Below are 25,880 nucleotides of genomic sequence, written 5' to 3'. Positions count from 1 at the left end.
TGTGGGCCTGTGCCTTGTTCCCTTTTTGCTTTCACCCAAGGTTTTCCTTCTCTTAGGAAGTAGGGAATCTGGCTGAATCCCAGTGCATCCATCTGGTTAAAAAATAAACATACTGGGTGGTCTAATATGGAAAAGAACTTGATGAAGTCAGATTTGGAAGTGAGAGAGACATTTGAAATTAGGAAAAATTTGCCCTTGTCAGATTGGGGCTTCTTAGCACCTCTCAAACATATGATCTCAGCCTTGGAGGGAGTATAGCCATACCCCTGAAATCTTGTTCCAGAGCACCATAACTCACAATAAAGTGAGTTGTAATCTTTTTGCTCGTGGAGGGTCTTGCCTTCAATTTGTAAGAAACGTGGCATCTGTGAAGCTCAATAAAGCAAAGCGCAATAAAATGAGGTGTCCTCTGTGTCTTCCCAGCTGAATGCCTCTATACTATTGCCAGCTGCTTGTAGTAGGGTTTGGAGAGGAAGGTGTGCTCTTAGAGGTAAGGTTGTGGCCCCAGACATCATAGATGGAATCACAGAAATCAGTTCTGAAGGGAAAACCATGAACCATGGAAAGAGCATCTGTTGTGAGGTAGAGGTCTGAATTTGTATCTTGGTTCTCTTTTCTTTTTGCCTACTGTAAATGTTTTACTAGCACTTTGAGTCCTTAGTAGGTGTTAGCTTTGCTAAATGTTGTACATACATTTGTTTTCCTTCAAAAGCTGGCCAGGAAAGAGGGCGGTGTGTTGGCATCTCCTCCTTAGTCCTCCGCCACGACCAGGGGGATGTTCCCTGCTCAGGAGGAGGCTGACAGGAGGGTGTTTGTGGGGAATTTAGAGGCCCGAGGGTGGGAAGAGATCCTTTACAAGCTGTTCCTTCAGTTTTTTATAGGCTGGGCCATTAACCAGAGTGACTATATGAAAAGACAGAGAAGGAAAGCTGAAGTCTTTTGGATTTGGCTGCTTTAAACACCCAGAATCGGTGTCTTATGCCATAGCTTTGCTGAATGGAATTCGTTTATATGAAAGACCAAGTAATGTGCAGTATCGATTTAGGAGTTCTCACTCTTCTGAACCAGCTAACCAGAGTTTTGAGAGCTGTGTTAAGATCAGTTCACACAGCTACAGAAATGAAGAAGCCATGGGCAGTTCTTTCTTTCCCATGCAGTTCTTTCCAACTAATAATGCAGCTTTACCTCAAGAATATTTTTTCTTTCAGAAGATGCAGTGTCATGCATGTAATCCAGCACTGTAGCTTCCTTACTGTGAGATGACAGCATTACTTCCTAAGAACACAGCTGTGCCTTCTTCACTAAACCATGTTCCAAATCTAGAGGCTGGACCCAGCCCTTATGAATGGACTCATCAACAACCACATGACCCTGTCCTTTACCAAATTAATAAATGAAAGAGGCAAAAACAAACTAGTGATAGAAGCACAAAAAACATTAGAGAAAGTGAATATGGTCAAAAGTTCCAAAAATGTAAGAAGAAGAAAAGATACTAGTATTACCTTCAAATGAATTTATCTACACTGGCCTTGATCCTTAAGGAAAGAAGAAAAAAAGCCTGTATTCTACCAAGTAACAAATGTTATGGCTTTCTTATGTTTTTTTGAAATCTTATATAATAAAAGGCCAATATGCAAATCGACCAAACGACAGAATGACCGGTTGCTATGATGCGGACTGACCACCAGGGGGCAGAAGCTCAACACAGGAGCTTCCCCCTGATGGTCATTGTGCTCCCCACAGGGTGAGCGCTGCTCAGCCAGAAGCTCGCCTCCACTGCAGTGCTAAGTATGTCCAACTGATGGCTTAGGCCCACTCCCGCATGGGCCTAAGCCATCAGTCGGACATCCCCTGATGGCTCCTGGATTGCAAGAGGGCACAGGCCGGGCTGAGAACCCTCCCCCCCGCCCCCCACACACACAAGTGCACGAATTTCATGCACTGGGCCTCTATACTAATAAAAGTAATATGCTAATTAGACAAGACATCTTCCAGAAATCCTTCTGGACATAGCCACAGTGGCGGGGGCCGAGGCAGAGGTAGGTAGGGGCAATCAGGCCAGTAGGGGAGCAGTTAGGGGGCAGCCAGGCTGGCAGGGGGGCAGTTAAGGGGCGATCAGGCCAGCAAGCAGAGTGGTTAGGGGCGATCAGGCAGGCAGGCAGGTGAGCGGTTAGGAGCTGGCGGTCCCGCATTGCAAGAGGAATGTCCCGGATTGGAGAGGGTGCAGGCCGGGCTGAGGGATTTACCCCTCCCCCGTGCATGAATTTCATGCACCAGGCCTCTAGTATATAATAATATGGCATCTGATTTGCTATTGAAATTTTGTTTTCAATTACAAAAACTTAAAAATAATATACTACTTCTTTCTTTGGTAATTGTATTGTTGACACATTGTCAACAAGAAATATACTTTTGAGTGACATATTTTAGTAGTGATAATGAAATTTCACTAAACTGTCAATCAAAAGCAACTTATGGATAAGGCACCATGCTTTCCTAGAGTGTCTTATATGGAGTGGTAGATTTTCTGAGTGAAACTAGTGCAAATATTTAAGTTACATGTTGTTGTTCCTAACAAAAATGGAATAAGCAGACTTTAGTTTCCTTTGTTAATATCATTTTTAAATTTTTCAATATATTTCCCAGTCTTATGTTTCTACAGGCTTACTGTATTTCATAAAATGGGGCTAATGGCAGTGATACCTAAGGAAAAATGATTATTATGGAGCTATTTTTGGCATCATTCCCTTTTATAAAGCTGTATATAAATATGAATATCTGCGTCTACTCATTTATGAATTGTATTTCTTAAAAAAAAAAAAAAAAAAAAAAAGCTGGTCAGGCTCTTAACCACGGTATTGAACTCCTCTCCTTTGATTTTTTTTTTTTTTAAATATATTTTATTGATTTTTTACAGAGAGGAAGGGAGAGAGATAGTTAGAAACATCGATGAGAGAGAAACATCGATCAGCTGCCTCCTGCACATCTCCTACTGGAGATGTGCTCGCAACCAAGGTACATGCCCTTGACCAGAATTGAACCTGGGACCTTTCAGTCCACAGGCCGACGCTCTATCCACTGAGCCAAACCAGTTTCAGCCTTTGATTTCTTTTTAACATTTTTCTATAGTGAATGTGGGTTGCTTATGTAATTTTTAAAAACTATTTATTTTTACAGAGAGGGAGAGGAATGGAGAGTTAGAAACATCAATGAGAGAAACATCAATCAGCTGCCTCCTGCACACCCCCAACTTTGGATCGAGCCCGCAACCAAGGTACATGCCCTTGACTGGAATCGAACCTGGGACCCTTCAGTCCACAGGCCAATGCTCTACCCATTGAGCAAACCAGCTAGGATGCTTATATAAAATTAAAATGATAGTCTCAGAGGCAGTACTTAACTTTCAGGCCACCATAGACTCCTGAGGGGCTTAAGGGGAAGTCAAATGGTTTGAGGAGACTACTTCGTAGAACCCTCTTCCTCTCACCTCTTTACTTTGAAAGATAAGGTGCTGTGTTCCCAACCCAGCAGTTTTCTGGGGATAAACCAGTGTCCTGATTATAAATGATTAGGACTCTGGAGCAATAGCATGAGACTCTCCTGTGGCATCAGTGAGTAGTGCAAATTCCTGGGCTCTCTGGGGTGAGGTCTGGGAATTTTGCAGCTTTGTAACCTCTCCTGATGATCTTGATGCATATTGAGGCTGGAGAACTCTTGGTAATTAGCACCAGTTCTGGCACCTAAAAGCTGTGTGGTATGAGGCAAGTTATTTTAACTGTTTTGTTTTACTCTCAGCACAGGGCTGAGAGGCCAGATAATAACAATCTTATTTCATCCTCCTAGGAGGTGAATATTCACATTTTATTGATAAGGAAACTGAAGTTTGGGGTAGTAAACCGTCTTGCCTATGGCCACAACAGCTAATGAAGTGACAGAGCCAGAATTTGAACCCAGGCTTAGATCAGAGAAGTGCTTTGGAAACCAGTAACATTGAGAGCAGTGACTCAATTATTTCCACATCCCCTCTGAGTTTCAGACCTTTTCCTCTATAGCTCCAGCATAGTGAGGTTACAGCCACCCCCAGGCAAATGTGGGCCCTGTCTTCTGGGAGCCTTCACATTATCAGCTTCCAAACTAGAGTGTACGTTTTAAATCCAGAGTTCTGATCCCTACCCTAGGTATTCCTATTCATGAGGCTGAACTGGGGAAGTTCCCAGTGAATTCCATGGAGCAATTACCACTTTCAAGAACAGTGGGGAGGAAGAGGCCTTCCTTTACCATTAATCTGAAGGAACTCGCCCACTACCCCCTTTTCATACTGCTGTACACAGGGTCTACATTTACACTGATAACCACGGGCCTGAAGCATCATACTGGCCCCTTTGTTGAGAGTAGGGGCATAAAGAGGGGGTCAAGACCAGAGAGTAGAAATGCATTTAGAAGCTTTTTCTTCAATGAGACTATTACAGGAAAGGTAGGTGTTCTTATGTAACATTTCTAGCTTGAGGGGAGAGGCCCTAGCCACATTATCCCTGCCAACTTTCATTACCTAAGTGCCTCTTCACCCAGAGCTCATCAATTTGAAGCTCAGTACAGAAGACACTTTGGTTTCATTCTTTGAATTTGTAAGCCATCTCTCCTGAGGCAGTTGAACCACTCAGTGACTTCCCCTTTAATGGGAATATTGTTTCCCAAATGTAAAATGAGTATGAAACTTACTTTGAAGAGCACTTCTAGCATGTTCCTATTCTGCCAAGCCCCAGGACTAAGTGTCCAATTTGAGGGATATTGACAGAGGGAAGTGGTGAAACCAGGACCTTGGGTGAATGAATGGCTAAATTGGGGCCCTTTAATCTCTAGAACTTGAGCAGTGAAGTTGTCTCCAGATTCCTAAAGGAGCATGACCTATGGGAGATTTGATATCCTTCATCCAGGTATACTAGGGAGAAATCAGGAAAGAAGCCAATTTGGTTCAGTAGAACAAGTTTCTAGGGCTTAGCCCAAATCATGTTAGATAGCTGGATGCCAGTAGGCTGGGAGTTGCCCATTACTAGTTCAAATAAGGTCTGGGTAGAACTCAAGGTGACTTCAAACAAGACAGACTTGAATTCATATCCTAGCTCCACTTTTTGAATTCATATCCTTTGCTCCCTCTCTGTAAATACTAATCTCACACCAATAGGTGGGCAAATAAAAATCCCTAGTTTCTTTACCTTTGAGAAGGGCATCTCACTTCTTGTGTGTGCATACAGAAATTAAGAGAGAATGAACAGAGCACAGACCCAAGCATATAGCAAGACTGTTTACTACTCTTGCAGCTTTTGTACTGTTTGGGCTGTAATTATAATGTGTAGTCATTATGACAGAAATGCAACCGCAGCTAGCTTATTTTTAAAATGGAATTTACTAGCTTATGTAATTGGGAAGTCCAGAGGTGGTACTGGTTTCAGATATGACTACAACATCCATCTCGTCTCTGCTTTTGTGCTAGCCTCATACTGTAATCATGCTCTTTCCTCATTGGGAGAGGGAGAGGAAAAAGTTCCTAGGTCCCTGAGTCCCCTCACCACTTAGCAAAATCCAAAGCTCATTGTTGATCCCAGGAAAAACTGGTCCAGATTGGGATGCATATGCCCCCTGCCACCATGATGAATGGGATATGGAACAGGGTTGAGGCCAAGGAAGTAAGGCTACAGAATGTACACTTACAGGTGGTTACTAGAGCGGGTAAAAGGTAATGCAGAATAAGAACTCGGCAACTGCCCCATCTCCAGGCTGGGCCCTGGGTCACAGTGGATCAATCTGTTTCTACTTGAAAAACAAAAACCAAAACAAAACCAAAAACAGTTTTATTTGACAAAAGACAAAAACAAAACTTATTTACAGTAGTTTTCTGCTCAAATTATTTCAATGGGATAACTGTGCTTCTCCTCCAGGTTTATCTCACAACCAAACCAAGCAGAGGCTGCCCCACCCCCAGCCTCCCTATCTTGCACAAAGGGGAGAGGGGAATGCCAACCAGAATTCAGCAGCATGGCTCCCACACCCTCACCACCTCCATTGCTCAGTGCACTGTTGGAAGGAAAAGTCCCACCCCAGCCCAACACACTTCCAAAGTCCCCTGCTACAAGCATCTTACAACAGTCACACCAGACCCGGGCTCACAAACATGGGTGGGGTAGAAGAGGCTGGGCAAACAGCAGCGTCTACTAATCTTGAAGCTGCCATGTTCATGTTCATTTTTCCCCAGCTGGGCTGGAGGAGGGTGAGGATCCCTGATCCCCTTCCCACCCACCCAGGGCATGGAAAAAGAGGGCACAGGACGAGGGAGCACGCAAAAGAGAGCTTAGGAAACTTGCCCACTCAGAGCAAAGCTCCCTCTCTGTAAATACTAATCCCCACTCTCACACCAAGAGGTGGGCTAAACCACTCAGAAATGAGGATGCCTTCCTGAAGTCTTCAGAGATCAGCCCAGAAAGGACAGAATACCTGTTTCTGCCTTTTCTCCTGGCCAGACCTAACCAGGTCAGCCAACACCAAGTAACTCTTCCCCTTGTGCCTGACCTGGAAACTTCAGGAAACTACAGGCTGGGGCTCCTGCCCTGTCTTTTGGCCCAGTAACAATATTATTCAGAACAAAAATATTTTGGCTAATAACCTAGGATTAGTGTTTCTTAGGATATATAAAGATGGGGTATACTGCTATTGAGCACTGTCAGCAATGAAACAACAAAATAAAAACGGGGAGGAGGGAGGAGAACAAGACCAACTGTGATCTGTTCCGCTGTGAAGTTCAGGGCAGGAGCCTCTGCAACTCCAATTTAAAGAAAGGTGCAACAAACACAAAAAGACTCAGGGTGAACAGGCTTCATAATTTCCAGCCCCAGCCTCCTCTGAAGACAGTTCCTCAGGCAGCTAGTGGCAGGAAACGATTCCCTGCTTCTTCCAGGAGTAGTTTCCTGCCACCACCGTGGGAAAAGCTGCCAGTAGATGGAGCTTTTGACATTTTGGCCACTAATCCAACTTTACCTAAAGGACTCCAAAGGCTGCAGGGCAAAACTTTCAAGGATAAAGAAGGGAAAAACATTAAAGAGAAAAAACAAAAAAATAAAACCCTACTGCCTCAGTCTAGCTTCCTCCCCCCCATCCCACCCCAAAAAGTACAGTAAAAACAGAAATATAAAAAACACCTCTCCAGTTTTACCATCCTTCTCTGCTCTGTGCCTAGAAAGTTTGGTCAGATTCTCTGTTGGACCCTCTTGCTGGCTTTGGCTTTATCCTCCTTCAGTTCCTGATCCAGAAAAGCCAAAGCCTGTAAAAGTCTTTCTCTCCTTTTTTGGGTAAACCAAACCAACAATAAAATAACCATTAGGAATTCTGCAGAGATTTAACTGGTCCCCCAAACAAAAATACTCCTTCCTTGTAAAACAATCACCTGTTGTAGTGGTGGATCATTCCCAGTTCATCAGACTCTGTCACACAATGCACTCTTATTCCCCACACCTGGGCTCGCTGCCCCCATGAATGCAAACCACAGCAAAAAGGGAGAAATGAACACCAAGTTTGACAAAAACCTGAATATTCAACTGGAGTCTGTTCTACCTGCTGGGTTCCTCTTTTCTTTTGTTCACAATTAAGAACTAGGAATGTCCACACTGCTTAACAGAGCAGCCAGCTCAGGGGCAATCTGGACCCAGCATAGGTCTGAACTCGGCAGGTTTCCTGTGTGCAGCCCAGGAAAGCAGCTGGAACAAAGGTGTCCTGTGGGTTCTCTGGAGAAGTAGCAGCACCATGCCTGTCTCCGCTCTCTTGGTCTCCTCACCTGAGGAGGCCTGGAGAAAGGCAGTCAGCAGAGGAGGTCCCCATCACAGTGCAGTGACACCAGCTGGTGTCTTCCTGCTGAAGATCCTGGACAGAGGAGATGATCCTGATGTTTGGCAGTGAACCAAAGAAAACTCTGTATGAAAGGGAACCAAAACAGAAACCCAGGACAGCTGGCTCGAGCCTCGAGCACCCCTGTGGGCAGATGCCTACTTGGGGTTTTCAGAGACGAAGGGGATGGGAGTGTGCAGTAACGGCAGCGATAGGTCCTGCTGCTTCTGAAGCTCCATCTCAGCAGCCCTCTGTAGTGCCACCTCCACCAGTAGCTGGAAGCTGCTGAAGTCCTCCTTGTCCTGCTCGGGGGGTGTGGGTGGTGGTGTGTTGAAGAGTCCACCGGTGGGGCTTCCGGCTTCAGCCCTGGTCAGCAGGGTGAGAGTGTTGCCAGGGGTCACCAGGGGTTTGGGGGGTTCTAGCTCCCCTTGTGGGAAGGGAGCTGCTGGCTTTTCCCCCTGGCCTGAGTGGAGTGGCATGGAGCACACAGACAAGGAGAGCACATTGGTGGGGGCTGGTACAGACACAGCCAGCACCGAGGGGCTGCTGCCACGGGGGAGGGCCACATCTGAGGCCTTGCCCCCTCGGCGGGAAATGGTGTATTGGTTGGGGTCTTGGCCATCCTTCCGAAGCATGTCTGGGAGAAGCCGCCGCCGAGCGTTGATGAACCAGTTACATATCTGAAATGAGTATAAGAGACTATGATCAGTTCACTCAATTAAAACCAGCTATGAAGCACCTATGTCAGGCCCCATAATATAGCAGCAAATGACACAATCACAGTCCTCAGAAAGGTTCATGTTGGGAAGAGAGAGTTAAAGAAGAATTCATACAAATGAATATAAAATTGCAATGATTTATCCAATGAAGGGAAGGTATAATGGTGTGCTGTTGGAGACCCAATCTAGTCTTTGTGGATTCAGGGTGGTATTTTCTGAGGAAATGGCTCCTAAATTGAGATCTGAAGGATGAGTAATCGTTTAGGTGGGAAGGGAGAGGAACGTTCAATTTAGGGCAGCGGTTCTCAACCTGTGGGTTGCGACCGCTTTGGGAGTCAAAGGACCCTTTCACAGGGGTCGCCTAAGACCATCGGAAAACACACATATAATTACATACTGTTTTTGTGATTAATCGCTATGCTTTAATTATGTTCAATTTGTAACAATGAAATTGGGGGTCACCACAACATGAGGAACTGTATTAAAGGGTCACGGCATTAGGAAGGTTGAGAACCACTGATTTAGGGGGATCAACATCTGAAAAGACCCTGTAACAGGTGGAAGCAGAGTGCCTCTGAGGAGCTCAGACAAGCAACAGCTTAGCTCCAAGGGCTGAAGCTAAGAGTGGTAACTAGAGCTTACCTCGATGGTGGGGATTTGGTTCTTTATTCTACGGGTGATGGGGAGTGTAGGAGGGTTCTAAGCAAAAGAGCAACTTGCTACAGGGGGTGTGATGAGATGACAAATGTTTGTTCTATTTGGGAAATGGGAAATGAAAGGACCTGGTGCCAAGGTAATTCACTCCTAAATTTCTATAAAGACACCAAAGAATGTCAGAAAGAAGAAAATGACTGTTTCCAGGCAAAACTAGGATCAGTGGCTCCAGTTGAATGTGCATTCAACCAACATCCTTAAGTCTTTTTTCATACATGCTGCTCAGAAAGCTCCCATTTAATGTTGACCCCATTCCCATCTAATTCACTGTTTACATCAATCTCTTTGGACCTATGCATGAGGCATGAAATTTCTCACTGTCCAAGTGTTTCTCACTGTGAAGAGTTACACTGCAAAGCCAAGATATCTTTTTAACAGCTTCATGGCTCTCCTGCCCAGCCTCTTCACTAGTTGTCACTTCTCTTTCTAAAATGCAATGACTGTTGCCCTCGCAGGTTTGGCTCAGTGGATAGAGCATCAGCCTGCGGACCAAAGGGTGTCAGATTCGATTCCAGACAAGGGTATATATCTCGGCTGCAGGCTCCTCCCCAGCCTGGGCCCTGGTCGGGGTGCGTACAGGAGGCAACCAATCAATGTGTTTCTCTCACATCGATGTTTCTGTCTTTCCCTCTCTCTTCCACTCTCTCTGAAAAATCAATGGGAAAAAATATCCTCGGGTGAGGATTAAAAAAATAATAAAAAAATATAAATAAAATGCAATGACTGTTATTCCTATTCTAGAAAACTGCCATATGTTTCCGCCTGCCTACAAGGTCAAGTCTAGACACCCAAACCTGGTGTTAAACCCTCCCCTGCCATGGCCTCTATTTCCAGCTCTTGTGTTCTTTAGCATGTGAAATTGCTCATCAGGATTGTGCGGGTTTTTTTTTGTTTGTTTGTTTTTTTCCTTTAAATAGCTCCATGATGCCTTTTGCACATCACTTTTTTTTTTTTCTGAAGTGCCCTCCTTTCCACCTGAGAATGCCTACTCCTCTAAGCCTTAGCTGATCTAAGATATCAGCAATAGGGCTAGAGGAGAGGAAATGGATTCAAAACACCGCTCTGGTCCAGGCACCAAAGGGTTGTGGGTTCAATTCCTGGTCAAGGGCACATACCTATGTTTGCAGGTTCAATCCCTGGCAGTGTCCAGCATGTGTGGGAGACAACCAATCAGTGTGTCTCTCTCACATTGATGTTTCTCTCTCTGCCTCTTCCTCCTTCCCTTCCACTCTCTCTAAAAAACTGATGGAGCCGAAACCGGTTTGGCTCAGTGGATAGAGCGTCGGCTTGCGGACTGAGGGGTCCCGGGTTCGATTCCGGTCAGGGGCATGTACCTGGGTTGCGGGCATATCCCCAGTGGGAGATGTGCAGGAGGCAGCTGATCGATGTTCCTCTCTCATCGATGTTTCTGACTATCTCTCTCCCTTCCTCTCTGTAAAAAAATCAATAATATATATATATTAAAAAACAAAAACAAAAACAAACTGATGGAAAAAAATATCCTTGGGTGAGAATTTTAAAAAACAGGCGTAGCTTGGTAGTTGAGCGTCAATGAACCAAGAGGTCATGGTTCAATTCTCAGTGAGAAACGTCCAGGTTGTGGGCTTGATCCCTAGTGTGGGGTGTGCAGGAGGCAGCTGGTCAATGATTCTCTCTCATCATTGATGTTTCCATTTCTCTCTCCCTTTCCCTTCTTCTCCAACATAAAAATATATATATATTTAAAAAATAAAACGGGTGGGAACCGTTTTTTTTTTTCTGTCAAGGGCCATTTGCAGATTTATAACTTCATTTGAGAGCCATACAAAATTATCAACTTAATAATCAGCCTGCTATATTTGGTCAAACATTTAATTAACTCACCCCTAATGCCTTGGCAGGGCCAGACCAAATGATTTCACAGGCCTTACACAGTTTGCAGGCTGGACATTCTCCATCCCTATGTTTCCAACTGCCTACATCCCTGATCTAAAAGATCAACCACTCATACCCTCTTTTCTCTCAATTACTCCTAATGGCCTGGAAATGTGGCAAGACAGATCCTACAACAGCTCCTCTGGGCATTATTTTAAAAGTTATGGATTAGACTAGAAAATAGTTTCTTCCCCCTACTATTTTCCCTAAGTCCTTCTTCCTCTTGCCCTCCACTGGAGGGGTCACCAAAGGGGAAAAGCAGCCTAATAACTTTCTTGCTATCTCAGAGGTAACAGGAGAGAAGAAACATTAGAAACTGTGGATATTGGGTGTGGGGCATGGTGGGTGTGGCCTGGTAGGAAGATATCCACAGATTTGGGCATCTTTCTGAGAGCTTTCGCTGTGAAGAGTTTTCCCATAGCTTCCAATTACTGAGCACTAAACATCTACACAATTTTCTCATAATTACATCAGGTCTATGACTTTGATCAATTCCTATTTTACTGATGAACATTCGTAAACCTCAGCCTGGAGCAGTCAGGCAGGAGTGTCCACCTCTAACCATGGGTCCCCAAGCCTGGGCCTCTGAACCTGGAGGAGTAGGAGTCCCTCCTCTATGAACCTCCCTCAGGCTGTCACAGGGCCTCAGAGCCCAACTGACTTTATTCATCAAAACAGTCAGGTTAGAACTTCTCACTTTCCTATTGCTCTCCCTTTCAAGGCTTCGTGCTTACTCAGATAATACTTATTTGAGTGCGTATTATGTGCCAGACCTAGTTCTTAGTACTGGTGATCCCTTTGTGAATTAAACAGACATGCACTCTGCCCTGTGGTGCTTATAGTCCACCTGGTTGTGGAGACTGGCAATGAACAAATGTGACAAGAAGACACCAATAAGTGCCAGGGAGGAAACAGACAGGAATAAAAGCATAGCATATAAAGATAAGGGAGACTACCATAGACAAGAGGTCTGGGAAGGCTGAGACCTAAAAGAAAGCCAGCCTTGCCCTAGCTGGTTTGGCTCAGAGTACAGAGTGTCGGTCTGCAGACTGAAGGGTCCTGGGTTCGATTCGTTGAAGGGCAACGTGCCTGGGTTTCAGGCTCAATCCCCAGTAGGGGGTGTGCAGGAGGCAACCAATCAATGATTCTCATCATTGATATTTCTATCTCTCTCTCCCTCTCCCTTCCTCTCTGAAATAAAAATATATTAAAAAGAAAGTCAGCCTTATAGAAAACTGAGGGAAGAATGTTCTAGTCAGAGGGAACAGCAAATGTCAAGGTGCTGAGGCAGGAAAGGGTTTGGTTTAAGAAACTAACAAAAGCAGGCAGGGCTGATCCCACTAGGACAGAACACCATGGTAAAATACTAAAGGGCCCAGCTGGTGTTGTTCAGTGGTTGAGTGTCAACCCATGCACCAGAAGATCACAGGTCTGATTCCTGGTCAGAGCACATGCCCAGTTTGTGGGCTTGATCCCCAGTAAGGGGCATGCAGGAGGCAGCTGATCAATACATCAATGTTTCTATCTCTGTCTCTCTCTCCCTTCCTCTCTGGAAAAGAAAAAAAAAGAAAAAAAAAGACTAAAGGCTTAAACAGTGGCTTGACCTGAATTCCACTCTAGGTCCTTCTCTTGATCCTGTCTCCTTTCTCAGTTTATCCAGATACGCACAGAGCATGCACCAGGAGGAAGAAAAGATGAGAACCCTCCCCCTTCATCTCCTGTGGCTGGGATACTGGGAACTGTATGGGCTGCAGCAATGCATGATGTTTCTCCAAACATTCCTCTAATGTTCACTGAATGGATTAAAGGCCCAGCTCTCTTCAGGGCTCCTCTATCAATTCTACCCCTGACCATCACCTTTCTTGGTTGATATCCTGGCAAGCCCTTGGGTACCATCTTCCTATGAACTCCGTGTCTACACAGCTGAAAAGCTAGCCACCTATGACAGGAGCTGGTGCCTGGAGTTGGCATGGGTCTTTGCCTAGCAGACTATAGCTGCATCCATTCCACAGGTGATCCTAGGACAGTACTAGGCCCCTGGCTCTGTCAGGATGGGAAAACTCCTACGCAGGGCAGAGCCTTCTTGTGGGCCTTCTCTCCCTTCTCCCGGGCAGCCTGGAAGGACCCTGCCCCTGGGGTTCTCACTTATCCCTTTGCACCTCCATGGTCCAACCAGTACTACTGAGCACACAAAACCCCCTACCCTTTTTCCCACGTCCTTCTCAGACACTGGCTGAGCTGAATCCTGGCAAGAGCTGCAAGGGATCCCCAAGGATAAGGCTGACAACTGGGTGCAATGAAGTGAGGGAACTAACTAAGCACTCCGGACACCAGGTTATCATGTCGGCCATCTCACTTGCATTATTAATTTGCATACAAGCCTGGAAGGGTAGTGAGCAGTGTCCCCAAAGTACCAAATGGGGAACTGGAACCCAAAGAGAAGAAAGAACTTGCCCAAAGTCACATAGACTCCCGAGTATAAATCCAGGATTCAAACCCAGGTCTCCTGGCTTTAAGGTCCCTACTGCTATTCTTACTCTGCTTTGCTCTGTTTTGCCAGAGGGACAGATAGCTGGATAATCATTATCATAATCCTAAAAAAGCAAACACTTGTTTAACCAAAACATGTCCGGTGTTGCTCTGAACACTTCCCATCTAATTATTCATTTAATCTTCAACAACCTATGAAACAGGTTCTGTGAGGATCTCCGTTTTATTTGAACTGTTGAAGAAACAGACCCTGATCAGAGGTTCAGGAACTTGCTCAAGGTCATTTGTGCAAACAGACCCGGTTCAGACAGCCTGGTTCCAGGCAGGTGAAAGGACTGAAGAGAATCAGCCTAAGGCCTTTTCTCCTGGTTCAACTGCTTCCATCCCTCTGTCCACAACTGTCTCTTTAGTTACCTGTGCTACGGGAGAGCACTGCACCCCTCCACCTCACCCCTGTATGCAGGGGAAACAGATCAGTGACCTGGGTCAAGGGAGATAAGGATGAATATTTCTGTTGAGAAAGCAGCCTTGGGGAAGGGAATCTGGGAGTGTTCTCACAGCTGCGAGGGCATCTAGCCCCTAGCTGCACCTCCCATTTTGGCTTATAATTCTGAAAACAGCATAAATGTGCGCGCGTGCGCGCGCGCGCACACACACACACACACACACACACACACACACACACACCATATTCACCACCCCCACCCCCCCCCCCCCGATCTGCAGAAAACTTGGCAGACTGCTGTCTGTTTTGTCTTCTCATCCGATAGAAATGCACAGCTGAGGGGGGCTGGGTAAATGCAGGAGGCCTGAGTGCACCACCAATGCCAGTTGTAGAGCATGTGACTCACTCCAACTCTAGGTCCTTGGGGAGGTAGTAGGGAGAATGCCAAGGTGAATTCTGTGATTGATAAGGCAAAACAGACTGGGTGCCTGAAAGCCTGTCTCCACCATAAAACAGGGCCCTGTCTGAACAGCTATTGCCCTGTCAGTCTTTTTCATTTTTATCAGTGGCTGAGATGAAGGACAAGGGAGGAATCACTGTGGCAAATGGGAGTGGGAGGGGCCAGGAAGTGGGTGAAGGCCATGAGGATCAGAGCAGGGCATTTGACAAGGCGACACATGGCTTCAATTTTAATGTGTTTTCAGCTGTGAAAGACAGAAGCAAAAGCGGGGAGAGGAAAGTGAAGACATGGAGAGACCTTTCCCAAACTCATGGTACCTCCATTTGTGTGGTGATCACCACATCCAAGTGCTCTTAAGGGCAGGCTGGCTGTGTTAAAACCACCTCGAGGGTAATTCTAAGAAACAGCTATTTTGGCCCTGGCTGAGTAGCTCAGTTGGTTAAGAGCGTCATCCCACTATGCCAAGGTTGCAGGTTCTATCCCTGGTGAGAGCACATACAAGAATCAACCAATGAATGCATAAGTGAAACAAAAGTCAATGTTTTTTTCTCTCTCTAAAGAAGAAAAAATAAAAGAAATAGCTATTTCTCACCTGCTTTATAGATCTGGTGGGGAAGGGGGCAAGTCAGAAATGTGTGTTTTTAAGCTTCCCAGAGTTCTGCCACTCAGGCTTAGGAACCAATGGTTTAACCCACTGGTGTAATTTGTCCTTGTGGATCCAGCCCTTTATTTACGCAAATAAGCTTACACAGAAGCTCAAAAGATATACATACAGATGAAAGGCCCTGAGGTGGGGAGACAAGGTTGCTGGCAGGCAGGGAGAATCGGGAGGCAGCTAGCTTTGGCATCAGAGTCAGGAGAGCAGCTTCAAAGGGTAAGGTGTTGCTGAGTGTCGGGCCAGGCCACACCTGCCACAGAGCAGCCCACTACAGCTTCTCCAGCAGGCTCCTTTCTTACCTGTCTGGTTCCCCATTCCCAAGGGACTGCTGCCCTTACCTCCCTATTCCTTCAAATCTGTCAAGACTCCATTCACATGCTGCTTTCCTGAGAGAAGCCTTTCAGACACCGAATTGGTATTTAATTGCATTAAATACTTAGTCTTTTAAATAATGTCTTCCCTCCTCTCATCCCTCCCCTGAGGCTAGCCAAGGGCAGGGAGCTTCCAGCTCAGAGCACTGGGCCTAGAGCAGAGCATAACCCCAGTCAATATTACAGAGTGAAGGAATGGAGCCAGAACCTCCCTGCTACACTCACCTTCCCTCCCCAAAACAGCCCCTTAGACCAGTAAAAAACCACAGCAATAAAGAGGGCTTAGACGGGGGTCACAGGTTCCACTGAAAAATCCTTCACAAATGACCTTTGTAGTTGGCCTCACCATCCTACCTGCCTAGCCCTGGGCAAGTACCAGCAAACCAGTTAGTTAAGTGACTCATTGACTTGCTAATGAGATAGCTCCTGGGCGGTTAAAAGAGACAATCAAAAGAGATGTCCCCAGGGAAAGAGGAAACAGGCCTTGGCAAAATGCGGATGCTTGTTGAAGCCAGGTGATTGGTACCACGGGTTCATTAGAATATTCTCTTTTTATGGATTCAGTATTGCAAATGTTTTAAATAATGAAGTCTTTTTTTTTTTTAATAATGAAGTCTTAAAAATTAAATATACTGAACAGACCGTCCAACCTGAGAGAGAAGGCAGGGGAGAGGGGGGTAAGAGATCAACCAAAAGACCTGTATGCATGCATATTAGTGTAAGCAATGGACAAGGACACTGGGGGGTGGGGGCTTGTCTTTGGAGGTGGAGGGGGGTCAATCAGGGAAAAAGGAGACATATGTAATACTTTAAACAATTAAAAAAAGAAAAAAGAAAAAGGGCACTTAAAAACAAAAAATTAAATACAGGAAAGAGATGCTTCCAGGAACTTAAGCCCATTTTTCCAGACTGATAAACCACATTTCCTTACTTCCGAGGTCCTGCCTGTTGACATTTCTAACACTTATTTTCATTTTCTGTCACTTCAATAATTATTTCTGAAGCACCTATCAGATACGTGGTACTGAGCTAAACACTGGCAAACAGTGATAAATGAGATCAGACCTCCAGAGTTTAGTGCCTTGTAAAAAGCAATTATACAGTCAAGGATCCAAATGCTGACCCAGTCCTAGTGCTACGGGAAGGCAGAGGTCCTCCACGGGTTGGGAGTCTCCCTGGTCAGATGGGAGCAAAGTGGTCTGGGGTATCAATCAGTGTGGCAGAAATATGGAGGGGTGCCAGGGATGAAGCAGCTCTGCAGATAGGGACAGGTGATGATGTCATTAGGTTGGCAGAAGCCATTGAAGGGTTTTAATTTTAAGTAGAGGGGTGACAAGTGATCAGACAAGGGTAGTAGGTCCAGATACAAAAGAAGCCTTATTCCAGAAATATTTAAGGGGTATGTATAGATTTTGGTGACTGACTACATAAGCTGAGAAAGAGCTTCAAGAGGAACCCTTCTAAAGGGAAAGAGCCAGCTTGGAGATGTTATCAGTTATCAAGGAGACTTAAAGTTCCCGTAAGACCTCCAAGCAGAGGTGTACTCTGGGAATTCATAATATAGTTTCCATCAAGTAGTGCCAGGTGGCCACTGGAACTCCTCCTACGCCTTCATCAGAAGTCTCTAGCTAACCCTTGCCCCAGACCTACATTTCTCTAAGTGGGATCTGGGGATATGCTGTCCTAGGGACCCACTAGTTCTCCACAAGAACATTGCGGCTTTGTGTTTCTGTTGGGATTATGAGCAGGAGCACCATGGCCTGTGGCAACCCAGACTTGCTCAACTCCCGTCGGTGCCTCTGTCACACCACATACCATAGCCCAGTCAGCATAACACCATCCATTTATAATGATGCAGTTGGATGAAATCTCACTGGTTTTACAGTAATTTGCTTTGGAAAACTGTGTATTTTATAGTTATGTATGAGAGCAAAAGCAAGATTTTTTTACCCAGTTTTCAATTTGTACATAAGTGATGTGATAATAAAAATATTTTCTTTAAATTGAGAAACAGTGTCCCTGACAAAAAGCAATTTCATTATCGTGTGACCAGTGGTTTGACAGTGCAGGTATGAGGCAGTGGGAATACACAGCAGTGGCCTCACACCTAGGCCAGGAAAATCAGATGCTTTCCAAAGAACATGCTGAAACGGAGTGAATGAACCCGGATCGGATCAGAAAGGTCAGGAAGAAGCCAAGGGAGAAGGCCTGGAGGCCCAGAGGGCTCAAGGGCTCCAGGGGCAGGAAGAACTGAGAGATGAGGCTGCTGAGTACCTAAGTTTGGACTTTATCCTGAAGTCAATAGGGTCTGTGGAGTGTGTGACACAGTCAGAATTACACTTTAGTGTTCAAGAGAACAGACTTAAAAGGAACAAGGCTGGAGGCAGGAAGACCAGCAGAGAGGCTCTCTGGGTGATGCTGGCTCTCAGGCTCCAGGGCAGAAGCCCCGCCCTGGCTCTCTGCTGCTCTCTGTCCCAGCAGTGACCAAGTCTTTCCTGCTACTGCATCCAAGAATACACTCTCCTTGCGGGTAGGAATGAGTCTGGTTCCGCTGGGATCCCAACTCTGTCCAGCATAGAGATGGGCATAGTGGAGTGCTTGGCAGTACCCTGTAAGGAGCTAGGCACTGCTAGACACCTGGGGTCAGTCCAAGACCTATGATCTAGGAGAGATGAGGAGAAAAAGGAGAGCAGAAGCACTGACTCTGCCAAACACCTCACAGTGTGCCTTGAATTCTTCTCCGTCCCTCCTCCTTACACACTGCGAAAATGCTACAATCACCTCCCTTTTTCAGAAGAGGAAACTCGAGGCTCAGTGAGGAGGCAGTGACATGGCCCAGGTCAAAGCTACCTCTTGTGGAGAAGATGGGATCCGAGTCAGGGTTCGTAACACGAAAAGCCTTTCTTGTAGGCAGACTCCAATCAACCACTGCCCAGCGAGTGTAAGTCAGGTGACAGGGGTTCTGAGGACTGAATACTCACCATGACAATTCATGGAGGAGGGACAAGAGCTGGGAAGACCTGGGAGGTCCACAGTGGGGCAAGGGAAGGAGGGAGAAACCATATCTTGGATTGGAGAAGTGGTCTAGGAAAGGACAGAAGTGGAAAGGGGGGTGGGCCTTTGCTAGGCTGAGGCCCTGCTCTGTGTCTCCCAGGTAGGTGAGAGCCAAACTGGAGGCAAGGCAGACTGGGGGGGTGTCCAGCCTCAGCACTTACACAAAACACCTACATGTTGGCAACTGAGGCAGTGTCTTGCACTTTGATAAATATCTTATGAAGTACTCAAAGCACTTTCACATCCAGTTCTGAATTTGTTCCTCACAACAATTCAGTCAGGCAGGAGAGGATTGGAACCCCCACTTAATAGATGGGGAAATCAAGATGTGGTCCATAGCTTCTGTGTGGCAGAACTGGGTTTTGTACCCAGAATCTCACTTTTGCCCTTTCTCTGACCATGATTCCAACACTGCAGATCACCAGCTGTCCCCTGCCACCAAGTCACATCCAAGCATCACTCTGGGCTGGGGCCAAACTCCAGACACTCAATGCATTCTCACCTTCCCACGGCCTCCAATGTTAACGAGACACCTAGACATTAACACAATTCACAATTCCTTGCCTCTTCTGAACTCTCAAAAAAATTTGAAATCTAGCTGCAATGACCTCATGTCACTGTCCTTCTTTGTGGCAGGGGGACTGGGTGTTCTCATCTGACCAAAGAAGAAACTGAGGCCCAGAGAGGGCGGTGACCAGCCTAAGGTCACATGGTGAGTCAGTGACGGGGCTGGGATAGGACTACAACCCAGGTCTTCTGCTGCCCCCTCCTTACCTGTAGCACAGACAGATTGGTTTGTCCAGAAAGGCTTAGCTTCTCCTGCTCAGAGGGGTAGGCATTGTAGCGGTGCAAGTACAGCCAGTCGCGGAGGATCTTTACCGACTCCTTGGGCAGGTTCCCTCTGCGCTTCCTCTTGCCTGCCAGGGAGAGGAGGCCTTCATCCTCACCCAGATCACTGTCTGACATGATGTCTAAGGGCTAAGCTGGACCCCAGGCAAGCCTGAAACAAGTGACAAAGGGGATGGGGACATTATATCATTACCATGCACTGCTTCTCACCCTCTTCCTATTCTCTAAACACACCATGATTAGAGCCTTGGACACCAGAACTATGGGGAAATTCCAAGTCAAAGCCTCAGGACATTCCACTGCCTAGGCAACCTAGAAGGGGTGAGTCCAAAATGCCTCTATTTCAGTAGATGGCTACTGAACTAAATAGCAGCTCATTTTTTTAAATTTAGAAGTTTCTCCAATTAGTTTACATTCAATATTACTTTGTATTCGTTTCAGATGTACAGCATAGTGGTTAGACAATCATTTACTTTACAAAATGTTCCTTGTGAATGGCAGTTCATTAATAAGCAGTGCCAGCCTAGAAATAGTTAGTTACTCTTGAGATCTGTACAGAGCATCTTCCATTTACTATCTCAATTCTATCCTCACAAAGCCCTTGTAAGGGGGACACTATTATTATCATTTTATAGATGGACAAACTAAGGCCCAGAGAGATTAAGAAAGCCACCTAAGATACTATGGCTCTTAAATAGTTACCATGTGACCCAGTAATTTCACTCCTAGGTATCTACCCAAAAGAAATTAAAACCTATGTTCACACGAAAGCTTGTACACAAACGTTTATAGCAACATTATTCATAATAGCGAAAGGTGGAACCCTGGTTGGGTAATTCAGTTGGGTTAGACTGTCAACTTGATATGCCAAAGGTTTTGGGTTTAATACCGGTCAGGGCTCATAAGAGTCAATTGATGTTGATTTCTGTCTCTCTCCCTTCTCTCTCTCTCAAATCAATCAGTAAATAAAATAAAATAAAGCAAAAGGTGGAAACAATCAAGTATCAATAACAGATGAATGGATAAATAACATGAGGTCTATCCATACAGTGCAATATTATTTGGCCATAAAAAGGACTGAAGTCCTGATTCATGCTACAATGTGGATGAAACTTGAAAATATAATGCTAAATGAAAGAAACGCATTACAAGGAACACACACTCTATAACTTCATGTTAATGAAATGTCCAGAATGGGCTAGGCAGGAATAGAAGGGTGATAGCTAAAGGGAGTGAAGGTTTTTTTGAGGTGATAAACATGTTCTAAAATTGACGGTGGTGATGGTTGGATAGTTGTGAATATACAGTTCACCCTTGAACAATGTGTGTGTGCGTGTGTGCGTGTGTGTGTGGGGGGGGGGGGTTGCGGGTGCCAAGCCACACAGTTGAAAAACTGCAAATAACATTTGACTCCCGCAAAACTTGGCTGTCCTGCAGTATTTACAAGGGATTTGTTGATACCCAAATCTGGCAGATGCTCAAGTCCCCTAATAAGATGGTGTAGATCAGTGATGGCAAACCTTTTGAGCTCGGCGTGTCAGCATTTTGAAAAACCCTAACTTAACTCTGGTGCCGTGTCACATACAGAAATTTTTTGATATTTGCAACCGTAGTAAAACAAATTTTTGATATTTGTTTTATATATTTAAATACCATTTAACAAAGAAAAATCAACCAAAAAAATGAGTTCGCGTGTCACCTCTGACACATGTGTCATAGGTTCGCCATCACTGGTGTAGATCCATGCATCTATGGACTTCAAATCACAGATGGAAGACAGTATGGTATTTATTTATTTTTTTTAAATCCTCACCTGAGGATTTGTTTTTATTGACTTTTAGAAGGAGAGGAAGGGAGGAAGAGAGGGAGGGAGGGAAAAAGAAGAGGGAGAGGGAGAGAAAAATTGGTCCTGTATGTGGGGCCAGGATCAAACCTGAAACTTATGTGCCCTGACCAGGAATCAAACCCAAAACCCTTTGGTGTACTGCTCTATGCTCCAATCAACTGAGCCACCCAGCCAGAGCCAGGTACTTATTGAAAAAATTCCAGCCCTAGCTGGTTTGGCTCACCAGATAGAGCGTGGGCCTGCGGACTGAAGGATCCCGGGTTCAATTCCGGTCAAGGGCATGTACCTTGGTTGTGGGCACATCCCCAGTAGGGGGTGTGCAGGAGGCAGCTGATCGATGCTTCTCTCTCATCAATGTTTCTAACTCTCTATCCCTCTCCCTTCCTCTCTGTAAAAAAGCAATAAAAAAATATATTTAAAAAAAAAAGAAAGAAAAAATTCCACACATAAGTGGACCCACACAGTCCAAACCCAGGTTGTTCAAATTTCAACTGTACTAAACAACATTACCTTGTTCACTTTAAATTGGCAAGTTCTACGGTATGTGAATTATATCTCAATAAAGCTGTTATGGAAAATAAAACTCACATCCAGGATATAGTATATATAGTATAGTGGGTTTGGACCAAGGTAGTTTGGTCCCCCACCCTTACTCCATACCAACTTGCCTCCCAAGTCTCCCAAGATGTCAGGAAACTATCAATCACCATGGTCCTATAGCAACCCATGTAACATTTACTGTGCACCTACTGTGTGCCCTGCAGAGTGTTGAGCCATCCCTACAGGTTGTCTCTCATACATTCTCCTTTGTGATCTAGCTCCTGGCCTGGTCCCAGAATCAACTCCTCAAAAACTTATAATAAATGAGCAAGGCCGGGGCTCTGGTCCCTCCAACCCGGCTACCTAACCTTGCGCAATGTCCTTCCTCCCCTTTCTGGGCTTGAGCCCCCACATCAAATGAAAGAAGGTGTTTCCCTAGACAACCCAACTCAGTTGCTCAGCCCCCTGACAAACTTCTTGTTCACACATGCAAAAGAGATTTACATTTTTAAACCAAAAGTTCCAGGCCAAGCTGATGCCAGAATCTCAAGACTCCTCCCTTCTCAGCCTTTTAACAGTTCCCCAGGAGGCTGGGCCAACAGACTCTGGCATTTCCCAGGTTTTGTTTCCTCAACTTGGGCCAGAGCCCAGATAACTGGGCTGGGCAGGCCAGGCTTTCGAGGGAAGGGTCCACCCTCCCAGCCAGGCCACCTGGAGGCGAGACAGCACTGATTAGAGGTGCCACTCCTCAGAGAGCGCCAACATCCGACTGCTTTCCGCGGTCAGGTGTCTGAAGCTGAGTGGCCGGGGCAGTTGGGATTGGGTGAAGGGATGCCGCCCTGGCAGGCTGCGAGTTTACTCAGGGTTATCTGTTCAAATTCCACCCTGGCTGCTAGCCAGGTTCCAGACTGTGGGGTCCCAGGGTCGGCCGGTGGCACGACCCCCTCAAGTCTACACAGACCTCTCCACCCTGGTGGCCTGCACCTCAGCCCACTTACAATCCAGGGAGGTACCCCACATAGACACCCCACAATCACCCCAGACAACCCCCCAACAGCACCCACTCATCCCTCGGCCCCTGGAATCCCCATAAATGTCACCGACACATACAGCACACACTCAGTTTCCAGATCCCACTTCTAGCACGGCCAGCGGGCACCCACACAACCAGCCCAACTCGCGGGTATCAGCCCACCCACGAACTCAAGCCTACCCGCCCCGCCCCCCCACGACCTCTCGGGCCAGGAGAGCTCCGGACGTCACCGCGCCGGCCAGCAGCTCTCCCCCCACTGGCTGAGGCAGCAGCTGGCGATATACCGCCCGGGGCACCCGGCTGCACACGCCGCGATGCGGACCTGCAGTCACTCCGCACCAACTTTCTGACAACTCCCCGCCCGGCGGGCCACTCCCCCGGGCCGCGCACCCCGCCGCACGCCCCGCACTTCACACAAAGCGCGCAGCCTCCCCCGCGGCCCAGACCCCGTCAGAGCACATGGCTCCCGGGCGGCGGGGAATCGGCCTGAGCCGGGGCGCCTGCACCCCTCAGCCCCCCGCCCCGCGTCAGCCAGGGCGCTCCAGCTCACCCGCGGGCCCGCAATTCGGTGGGGCGGGGGCTCTGGAAGAAGAAAAACTCACGTGTCCGTCCCGGGGCAGGAAAAAGTTTGGTTCCCACCCCCTTCCCCCGCGGCTCGGCGCTGACTGACTCTTCGGGGCGCGGGGCCGGCCGAGCCTGCGCGCTCGGCTTTGTGCTCGGAACTCGGCCCGGAGGGGGAGGGGATGGGAGGGGGCTGGGCTCCCACCTCCGCACCGCCCCCCCCCTCCGACCTGCGCCCAGACTCCATGTTGGCCGCCCCCTACCCGGGAGACCGAGCGTTTCCCCCGCCGGAGGCTCGGCTCACGCTCGGCCGGCCTGAGGGTCCCGGCGCGCACAAACTTTCTTGGGGTCGCTGGCCCCCCGAGCCCCGCTTCCTTGACCCGCCCGGGAGTGACAGATGCCTCCGAGACAGACTTTCCTTTGTTCCAAAGGAAAGGGGAACTCGCGCGGGCTCCCCGGCCCTCACAGCTCCGGGCCCTTCCCGCGGCCCCCACCCGCAGCTGTCACTCTCCGCGGCCCCCTCGCCCGCCCGCTCCGCCGCAACGCGGTTGGGGGGGGGGAGCGGGGGGCTGCCGGCGGTTAGCAACGTGCACTTTTGAAACCAAACAAACCCGCCCCCGCGCGCTCACCCCGGCAGGGCCAGGGGCGGCCCATCTGCCGTGGTGGGATCCCAGGAAGCTGGGTTCCCCAAAAGGTCCCCAGACGAGTTTTCTCCCGGCGGGGGGGTGGAGCACCCCCTACCAGTCCCCGCCAGCACCGTGCGGCCGGGACTCACAGACACCCCCGAGCTCACACACCCACCATCGCACGCGCCAGGACGACGCCACCTCCCCCTCCGGCCCAGAAGAAAAAACTTTCCAAGTTGTCCGCGCGCCCCCCGCCCCTCATCAACTCGGCCCCTGCGCCCCGCACTGACTTTCCCGAGCGGCTTTTCCGTCCACGCGGCCTGGGGCTCGGTCCGCGGCGTCTGGGCAGCGGGCGGGGGGCGCCGGGGGAGCGCGCCGCGTACCTGCCGGGCCTGACACTCGGCCTGACAGCTCGCGGCTGGAAAGCACCTCGCGGCCTGACGTCAGATCCCCTCTCCCCCGCCTGCCGGCTCTCGCCGCTCGCCCTCCCCCACCCGCCCGGAGCGAGAAAACAAACTTCGTGCGAGCGCCGCGAGCGACGCCCACCCCGCGCGGGGCGTGCCGGCGGCCGCGAGGGGCTTGGCCCCGCCCACCGCGCCCGGAGGGGGCGGGGCCGGGGGCACCTTCTTCCTGCGCCTCCCCCCCTCAGGAATGCCGCATGGCCTGGCCGGAGGAGCGGTGGGAACCCGGGCTGGGATGGTGCGCTCGGGGGCAGGAAGTGGCCCGAAGCTCCTTTCGGAGAGCATTTCCGGGGCGCCTACTGTGTGCTTCAGGTTGTGGGGGCGGGGGGAGCACTGCTTGGAGGAGAAATAATGTCAATTCCGACATTTGTAATCCTCCCTTCAGTAGGATCTTCCCGCCGGCAGTGTGGTTATTCCCATTGCACAGAGGGGAAACTGAGGCCCAGTGAGGCCCGGGGGTTTACCCCCCGCTGGTAAGGACCGGGCTCTGAATGCAACCTCTGTTCTGCCCACAAGGGCCCATCGACACCATCACAAAACATGTAGGCCGCAGGTCTCGCTCACCCGCAGCGGCTAGAGGTAACAGCGACCCGTTCCGAGGGAGCGTTGGTAACGCGAGGACGCCGAGCGGGGCACGCAGGTGTACCATCCGGTCCAATCCGGCTGCTGGGGTGGGTGCTAGGTACGTCAGTCGCTGAGGTGCCCGTGCGCTTCAAAGAGGCTCTTGCTCCTTGTCACCCAGTCAGCCAGTGTCATTCAGTCCAGGTGGATCCCACGGCGGAGCCGGAGCCACGGCTTTGCCCCGTTGAGACGGGCCCTTGAGAGGCAGACCACCGGCCCAGGAGCTCCAGTGCTCCTGGCTGGTTTCTTTTTCCTCTGCCCATCGCACCAACTCCAGGACGTTTCCCTTGCTCTTCCCCAACTCTGCCTGCCAGTACTCTTTCCTGCTTTTTATCTCTATACCACTTACTGTGGAACACCTGTCGACCACCCCCACCCCGCTAGGACCTGGGGGTGCGGGGAATACCTTGTATGCTACCTCCCCACCCCAGCTCTTGGCCCCTACCCAGCACAGAGTCAGCCTAAAACTGGTCAAGGCCTTTTCTGGGCCTCCGGTTCCTCATCTGGATCCAGACATTTAGGACCCTTGAGTTTGGAAATCAGGAGCCTTGAAACGGCTTTTGGTCTTAACTGCACTTTAGCAATGGAGACTTGAACAAAAATCGAATGTTCTCCAAACAGGCCCTAAGCCAATCAGAATGCTGAT

At 48.2% G+C, this 25,880-nt stretch overlaps 1 protein-coding gene and 1 pseudogene across 3 annotated transcripts; one reads left to right on the top strand and one right to left on the bottom strand.

The window, feature by feature from the left end:
• Window positions 1-775: 775 nt before the first annotated feature.
• On the top strand, window positions 776-2,804 carry LOC308523286 (splicing regulator RBM11-like; annotated as a pseudogene). Its single transcript has one exon. The product of its transcript is annotated as a splicing regulator RBM11-like (transcript).
• Window positions 2,805-5,841: 3,037 nt separating this feature from the next.
• TGIF2 (TGFB induced factor homeobox 2) lies at window positions 5,842-24,748 on the bottom strand. 2 transcript variants are annotated; one of them, XM_081097078.1, is made up of 3 exons: window positions 24,443-24,748; window positions 19,472-19,697; window positions 5,842-8,552 (listed from the first exon to the last, which is right to left on the bottom strand). In XM_081097078.1, exons 2-3 carry the CDS (start codon window positions 19,661-19,663, stop codon window positions 8,031-8,033), a joined length of 714 nt encoding a protein of 237 aa, XP_080953204.1. In that variant the 5' UTR covers window positions 19,664-19,697; window positions 24,443-24,748; the 3' UTR covers window positions 5,842-8,030. The 2 variants fall into 2 exon arrangements, with proteins under 2 accessions (XP_080953204.1, XP_080953205.1); XM_081097079.1 differs by lacking the exon at window positions 24,443-24,748 and having other exon boundaries at window positions 19,472-19,959.
• Window positions 24,749-25,880: the final 1,132 nt, after the last annotated feature.

The sequence above is a fragment of the Myotis nattereri genome (assembly GCF_964212035.1).
Source record: "Myotis nattereri genome assembly, chromosome: 8".
Classification (NCBI taxonomy): domain Eukaryota; kingdom Metazoa; phylum Chordata; class Mammalia; order Chiroptera; family Vespertilionidae; genus Myotis; species Myotis nattereri.
The sequence above is the reverse complement of the archived record's forward strand: the minus strand, read 5'-3'. Positions and strand labels throughout refer to the sequence as shown.

What these genes read in the sequence shown, in the direction of transcription:
- TGIF2 (XM_081097078.1), bottom strand. Translation starts at nt 19,663, where the DNA reads ATGTCAGACAGTGATCTGGGTGAGGATGAAGGCCTCCTCTCCCTGGCA. An exon ending in CCAATCTGTCTGTGCTACAG is followed by an intron (nt 8,553 to 19,471) that starts GTAAGGAGGGGG and finishes TACTCATTTCAG; the next exon opens with ATATGTAACTGGTTCATCAA.